The 7,267-nt window shown below is 62.4% G+C and overlaps 1 protein-coding gene across 1 annotated transcript; it reads left to right on the top strand.

Annotated features, from left to right (window-relative positions):
* The first annotated feature begins 867 nt into the window (after positions 1–867).
* On the top strand, positions 868–5,022 carry PIM1 (Pim-1 proto-oncogene, serine/threonine kinase). The gene is made up of 6 exons (XM_068660355.1): positions 868–1,190; positions 1,308–1,414; positions 1,513–1,563; positions 2,117–2,483; positions 3,253–3,429; positions 3,590–5,022. The coding sequence occupies exons 1-6, from the start codon at positions 1,109–1,111 to the stop codon at positions 3,745–3,747; spliced, it is 942 nt and encodes a 313-aa protein (XP_068516456.1). The 5' UTR covers positions 868–1,108; the 3' UTR covers positions 3,748–5,022.
* Positions 5,023–7,267: the final 2,245 nt, after the last annotated feature.

Here is a 7,267-nt window from a genome sequence, read left to right as displayed (position 1 = left end):
CCGGTACGGGCTGGTGGCACCCGGGCACGCGTTGGGTTCCCAGTTGGTGCAAGATGGTGGGGGCAGCACCTGTCAGCCCTGCCACGGCTGGGTGTCACCGTGTCACACCTGAGGACGCCCTGTCAGCCCTCTGGGTGCCATGTCAGCCTTGACGATGCCCCGTCAGCCCTCAGGATGCCCTAATCCTGCTAACGCCATGTGCCCCCTGACGACGCCATGTCAGGGCAGAGCTCATTGCAGCTCCCTGAGAGGAACCCGAGGGAACGGCCTGGAGCTGTGCCAGGGGAGGTTGAGGTGGGCAATGAGGAGCCATTTCTGCTCAGCCAGAGCGGGCAGGCGTTGGGACGGGTTGCCCAGGGAGGTGGGGGAGTCCCCGTCCCTGGGGGGGCTCCAGGAGAGGTTGGGGCTGGTGCTTGGGGACACGGCTCGGTGGGGACAGTGGTGGGGGGGTGCTTGGAGCAGGTGACCCTGGGGGGCTCCTCCACCCCTAATGACTGTGTGATTGTGTTACTCAGGACACCAGAAACCCCTGAGGGCACCAGGACCCCCTGAAGACCCCCAGTCCCCCAGGCGCTGCCCCGTCCCCCCCTGAGGCCGCCCCGTCCCCTCACAGCTCCCCGCAGCGCCACGGGGCCGCCCGGCCCTAACCCGCAGGGCCCCCTCCTCACATCCCCCTCCCCCCCTCCCCTCCCTCCTCCTTTGGCGCCTTTTCCTTCCCGCCACGTCGTTGCCCGCCGCTCTCTCCCCTCCGGCCCGGGGCCGCGCCCCATTGGCTGCGGGGGCCGCGGGCTGGGCGTGGCCTCGAGCTGCTGGCGCGCCCCGGCTCAGGCCCCGCCCCCTCCCGCGGCTCTCCCGGGACCGCCCCCGCCTCCCGCTACTCCCGCGGCCGGCGCGGGGCCGCCGCCGCCACACCGGAGCCCGGCACCGCGCCGAGCAGCCGCCACCCGCCGGCCACCCCCAAAACCCCCCCTAAAACCCCCCTCTACCCTTCCAACGCCACCCGCCCGGAGCTTCCCCGGTTACCGGGAGCAGCCGCAGCCCGGTTACCGGAGCCGCCCCGCTGGCTCCCGGTCAGTTTCGGGCCCTGGAGGGGGGGGACGGCAGCGGGATGCTGCTTTCTAAAATTAATTCCTTGGCCCATCTCCGCTCCGGGCCCGGCGGGGAGTTGCACGCCGCGAAGGTGCCGCCAGGTGAGCCCCCGGTTAGGGTCGGTGGTGGTGGGGGGGGTGAGGGGGGGCTCGGTTTTGGGGGGGCTCCGGTATCGGGGGGAGCGGCACGGTGATGATGCCCGGTGCCTCGCCCCGCAGGGAAGGAGAAGGAGCCGCTGGAGAAGCTCTACCAGGTGGGCCCGCTGCTGGGCAGCGGCGGTTTCGGCTCGGTGTACTCCGGTATCCGCCTCTCCGACAGCGCCCCGGTAAGCGGCGGGGGGGGGGAGCGGTGGTACCGGGGGGGGGTCGGTGGTGGTGGTTGGGGGGCGAGCGCAGTGCTCAGCCGCCGGTCCTTACCCCGCAGGTGGCCATCAAACACGTGGCCCGGGACCGCATCTCCGAGTGGGGCGAGCTGGTGAGTGAGGGGGGGCACCGGGGGGGGGCACCGGAGGGTCCCCGGGGGGGTGGGGGGCCGGGGAGGGAACCGGAGCATCACTGAGTAGGGGGGAGGCGGGAGGGAGCTGGAGCTTCCCTGTAATAGGGGAGCTTTGGGGGGTGGGGGGGGTAGTGGAGCATCCCTTGTTTTGGGGGGGGGGAGGGAACCGGGGCTTCCCTGGTGGGGGGGGAGACCGGAGAGGGGAACCGGGGCAGCCCTGGTTTGGGGGAGTATGTAGGGGGAAAGGGAACATCCCTGATTTGGGGCATTTTTGGGGTTGGGGGGCACTGGAGCATCCCTGGCTTGGGGCGTTTTGGGGCTTGGGGGCCAGCGGAGCATCCCTGCCTTGGCATTTTTGGGGTTGGGGGGGGCACTGGAGCATCCTGCCTTGGGGCACTTGGGTGGGCACCGGAGAATTCCAGGTCTGGGGGTGCCGGGGAGGGAACCGGAGCATCCCTGGCTTTTGGGGGGGGGGTTGTGGGTTTTTGGGGGGGGGGGACACCAGGTCTGAGCGCGCCGTGCGTCCCCGCAGCCCGGCGGCACCCGCGTGCCGATGGAGATCCTGCTGCTGAAGAAGGTGGGCTCGGGTTTCCGCGGGGTCATCCGCCTCCTCGACTGGTTCGAGCGTCCCGATAGCTTCGTGCTGGTGCTGGAGCGGCCGGACCCGGTGCAGGACCTTTTCGATTTTATCACGGAGCGAGGAGCCCTGCCCGAAGAGCTGGCGCGGGGGCTTTTCCACCAGGTGCTGGAGGCCGTGCGGCACTGCCACAGCTGCGGCGTCCTGCACCGCGACATCAAGGACGAGAACATCCTCATCGACCTCTCCACCGGCGAGCTCAAGCTCATCGACTTCGGCTCCGGCGCCCTCCTCAAGGACACCGTCTACACCGATTTCGACGGTGAGACCGCGCCCCGGGGATGCTCAGCGCTCAGCATCCCGACCCGGCTTTGCCCCTATTGCAGCAGCTCAGGGAGAGAAGGAAAAGGGGGGGGTGGCGGGGGGGGGGGGGGCAGCAATTATCCCAGCCGCCCGGCCAAGTTGCTGCTTCTATTATTTTTTTTTTTTTTTTTTTTTTTTTTTTGGCACGGGGTGGATGTTGTGAAATGGGAGCCGGCTCCCGGCGTCAGCCCAGACGCCCAACCAACCTGCTCCGGGCTGGGGCGGGAGGTTGGTTGGGGTTGTGGGGAGGGGGGGGGGGGGCAGCCCTACAAAAACAAACAGCTGCCGGGGGGGGGGGGGGGGTTGCAAAACCTGGTTTGCAGCCGCAGAAGGGCTTGCGTTGCTCCGCTCCCCTTGTTTGCTTTGCTTTTTTTTTTTTTTTGGCAAGGAGTGTGTGTGGGGGGGGAAAGGCGTGGTTCCCCCCCCCCCCTCCTCCCTCCCTCTCCCTTGGGTTTTTATTTTTTATTTTTGCGTGTAACGGTCGGCTCCCAGCCTTCCCCGGCCCCGTGCTGCCCCCTTTCGGCACCGGTGCCTTTTTTTTACAACCCAAAGTTTGTAAACAAGAGTCACGTGCTGGCGGCGCGGGGGGTGGCGGGTTACACGGTGACCCCCCCGCCTCCTCCTCACCGGCACCCACCCTAAAGATGCTCGGGCGAGGAACCGCGGTCCCCAAAAAGGGATTTGGGGCGGCGAGCATCCTTGTGACGAGTGGCACCGTCCCCACGCAGGTACCCGGGTGTACAGCCCGCCGGAGTGGATCCGCTACCACCGCTACCACGGGCGCTCGGCGGCCGTGTGGTCCCTGGGGGTGCTGCTCTACGACATGGTGTGCGGGGACATCCCCTTCGAGCAGGACGAGGAGATCCTGCAGGGCCAGGTGTACTTCAGGCAGAGGGTCTCTCCAGGTGGGCACCGGCTCCGGGGGCACGCGGTGGGAGGTGGGATTTGGTGGCACGCGGCGCGCCGTCCTTGGTGAGCCCCCAAAAGTGGTGCTGGGTTTTGGGCATAGCTCGGAGGAGGAGGACAGGAGCTGACATCCCCCCGTGGTGGTTTTCTCTCCCGCAGAGTGCCAGCACCTCATCAGGTGGTGCTTGTCCCTGCGCCCCTCGGACAGGCCGTCCTTCGAAGACATCTTCAACCACTCCTGGATGCAAAGCGTCCACCTCCCGCAGAAGGCCACGGAGATCCACCTGCACAGTTTGCTCCAGGAGACGGGCAAATAACAGCTCCCTGCCTCTCCTGGCCCTGAGAAGCGAAGGACAGCGGATTTTCCTCCTCGTGACCGTAACCCCGGGTGGGGACCGTCGCGGGAGCCACGCACAGCTCGCTCCAGAGCCCGGAGACTCGGTCCCTCGGTGGCCGCGACCCAACCCAGCTGTCCCGGACTTGAACCGAATGGTCCTGTCTCACTTGATGTTTTGCCAGTAAATTTTATTTTTATTTTTTGGATTTTTTTTTTTTTTTTTGTCTTTGGGGGCTCCCACGAGTCTTCCTGGCCTGCTGAATTTGGGACTGCGAGAGGATCGGAGCCCTGACTGCGAGAGCAGCTCCAACCGGGGGACCTGGGGGGAGGGCAGGGCAGCGCCGCGGCCGACCGGCTCTCTTCTTCGCCGTCACCGTCTTCGAGTGCCTTCAGTTGCAATCCTGGCTGTGCTGGAGGAAATACTTGAATTTTCCTACACTGCTGCTTTTCCGAGACTCGCCTGGGTGTAGAGCTACTTCTTCTCCCCGTGCAAAAGGAAACCGGGCGGATGGAGCTGGGGAGCTGTCTCGCCTCCCGCACCTCCGAAGCGCGCCGCCGTCTCCTGGGGACTTTTCTTCCTTGGGCTCTTTGCTTCCCGTGCCCTCACGAATGCACAAACAATGCAACCCAACAGAGCTGTAAATGTGTGTACAGAGTTATACAGGAGCAAAGCTTGATGTACAGTTGTTAATAGTGGTAACATTTTACCTTTTTTGTTTTTTTTTTTTTTTCCTTCCAGTTTTTGTTTTTTATTTATTTTCATGGATTTGTTTTGTTTGTGTTTTTTTTTTTTTTTTTTTTTAAAAAAAAGGAAGAGTCCTAGCCACTAGGATAACTTATTTATTTATTTATAACTCCCGTGGGTCCCCAACCCATGCCTTGCTTCTACAGCTGCTGATCCCTGGGTTCCCATTGGGGTCTCCCCCCCCTGCGTCCGTCCCGGTGCCTGTTTCACCTCGTGCTTCCGTCGGATGTCTGGCCGTGGCGTGGAGCAGCCGCCTGCGTGCGGCCCTGCTCCCATCTGTGCCCTGCCACGTGCCCGTTGGGGTTTGCAGAGGATTTTCGGCCTTCCCCACGGGTACCTGGGGGGGACCCCGGTGCGTGCCGAAGCGGGGTCGTCCGCGCTGTCGAGTCTGTCCGTGTAACCAGTGTGTAGCCGGCGGGTTTTTGTTAATAGCTAATATTGTACAGGGGAATTCAGAAATCCTATTTTTTTTATACATGCGGTTTTAAATAAAAACTTAAATCACTTAAATACCCCGGAGGCACCCCTTTCTTGTGGGGAGGGAAGAAGAAGGGGGTACCACCGGTGACCGCACCGCATCATCCCCAGCATCCTGCGGAGAGGAGGCAGCGAGCGAACGGCAGCACCCGACCCAGAGAAATTCTCCTTAACCGGGACTCGCCGGTCCCAAAGCAGCACGGGGAAGGCTGGACTGGGCCCTCCTCGGGCGTCTCCAGCTCCGACCGCTCCTGGGAGAAGAGATCAAAGGGGTGTGGAGCCTTTTCGTCTCCATTCATCCGCGGGCGGCCGCGCGGAGCATGTGCTCGGCCCGGCGAGTAAACAAACATCAAAGCGCCCTTGCGAAACGCCGGATGTTGTCAGCCAAATTAAATTTGGGTAACGCGGATCCTGTTGCTCCGGCTCTGGCGGCGCGGGGCGTGCGTTGCATGCCGGGGTGCCGGGGGGTGAAGCAAGCCACCGGCGTGCTCCCCCCACCTCCAGCGCGGCTGCGGCCGCCGCCGAGCGAGAGGAAGTCGATCTCCGGATTACGAGAAGTCGGTCGCTATCAGGCAGCAGCGGTAACGCCTCGCTCAAGTTTTTGCCCTCCAAACTGCCCGAGCTCACTTCCCAGCTCCTCAGCGTTTTCAGCTTTGGGGCTTTTTTTTTTTTTTTGTATTATAATTTTTGCTTGGGACTTTTCTTTGTGTTGACGTCATGGGAACAGGGCTTCCAAATTCTCATCTCACGGGTGGTGCCGTGATGGGTTGGAGAGCTCCTGCCCCCACGGAAAGGGGCACTGACCATCCTCCAAACTACTTCCCCAGACCCCTGACTGGACCTGACACAAAAGGGCATCCTTTTCTTGGCTCACCCCACATATTTCTCGCTTAAAACCCCCCTCCCAGTGCCCCTTCCCCAGGTCACCCCAGGTGAGCCCTTCTCCAAGCCGTGGGGCTGCTGCGAGGGGGCTGGGGGCCCCCCCAGCCCCGTCCCCAGCTTTGCGGTGACTTCGTGCGCTGTGTCACTGCTGCACCTCTGCCCTCAGCAGCAAGCGTTAACTCGGTTTGTTTGTTTTGCCTTTTTTTTTTTTTCTCAGCTGCATCTTTCATCTCTTCCTCGAGGCTGCTCGGAGCAGGAAGCGCAGCTCCGAACGGCTTCAAAGTTCAGACCTATTTTGAGATGCGGTTTGCATTTAACCTCCTCTCTTGCTTTTTTTCCTCCGGACCATCCGGGAAGCTTGCTCTTTACACGAAAGCAAACCTCCTGCCTCGCAGCGAGGGGGCCTGAGCCCCCCGAAACGCTATCGCGGCCGCCCGGGCTGCGCACGGCCCACCCTTCCCGTAAACGCTCGCTAACTGCTGCGGCGTTTCTTAGAAAACTCGCCGCAGAAAGGCCGAGCGGGGCCGGCACGCTGATAGTCGCCGCGTTTCCGCCTGCTGCTGATGATTTTGCTCACACCACGGCAGGGGAGCGCTGCCATCCTGGGGATGTGTCCCCCCCCCTGGGCACCCAGCGCTGCCCGGGTGCCGCCTCGCCCTGCCCATGGCACGGGCTGGGTGCGAGGTTTGGGTGCTGGAGGTGTGCAATCCCTGTGTGCCAGCCTTGCCGAGGGTTAATGCCTTCGTGTGTGTGTGGCTGAGAGCTCTGTGTCCACGTCCTGGACCTCTGGAAGGCGTGGATGGGGTGGGAGGCACAAAATCAGCCCCAGCACCATCACTGCCCATTGATCCACGTGCGTGGGTTTCCCTTCTCCCTCCCAGGATGGCAGGGTTGGGCTGAAGTTGAAGGTTTTTTTCCTTTTCCACCTCTTCCTGCTGTTTTTCCTCATGGTGAGGGGTGCTGGGGACTGACTGTAAGGAATACATGGCAGGCTGTGGGCTTCCTCCTCACCTGCTTTTCTTCCTCCTTTTCTCTCAACTTGTTCAGCCTCACACTCTTCCTTCACTGTGTCTCGCATGGAGCGAGAGACCCCTAAGAGACAGCCCGTGAGCCACCTGTCCCCAGCCCATGAGTGGGAAAGGGGGGCTGGAGTGAAGGAAATGGCCCTTTTGCCCCTATTTCTCCATGTTTTAGGGCTGTTTGCTGCCCCTTGGGGACACCAGCTACGATGGAAGCCACAGGAGCCGTCCATCAGGAAGCAATCCAGAGCCAGCCTCGCTCTCCCACCTCCCTTCCACGACTGCTCCTCGCTGCCCTTTTTCAGCGTGGGAAGTACCCACACCCAAAAAGAATTAAAAAAAAAAAAAAAAAAAAAAAAAGCCAGAATAGGACCAGG

This window comes from Anas acuta, chromosome 24, assembly GCF_963932015.1.
Source record: "Anas acuta chromosome 24, bAnaAcu1.1, whole genome shotgun sequence".
NCBI classification, from domain to species: Eukaryota; Metazoa; Chordata; class Aves; order Anseriformes; family Anatidae; genus Anas; species Anas acuta.
This window is presented reverse-complemented; position numbering and strand designations above follow the sequence as displayed.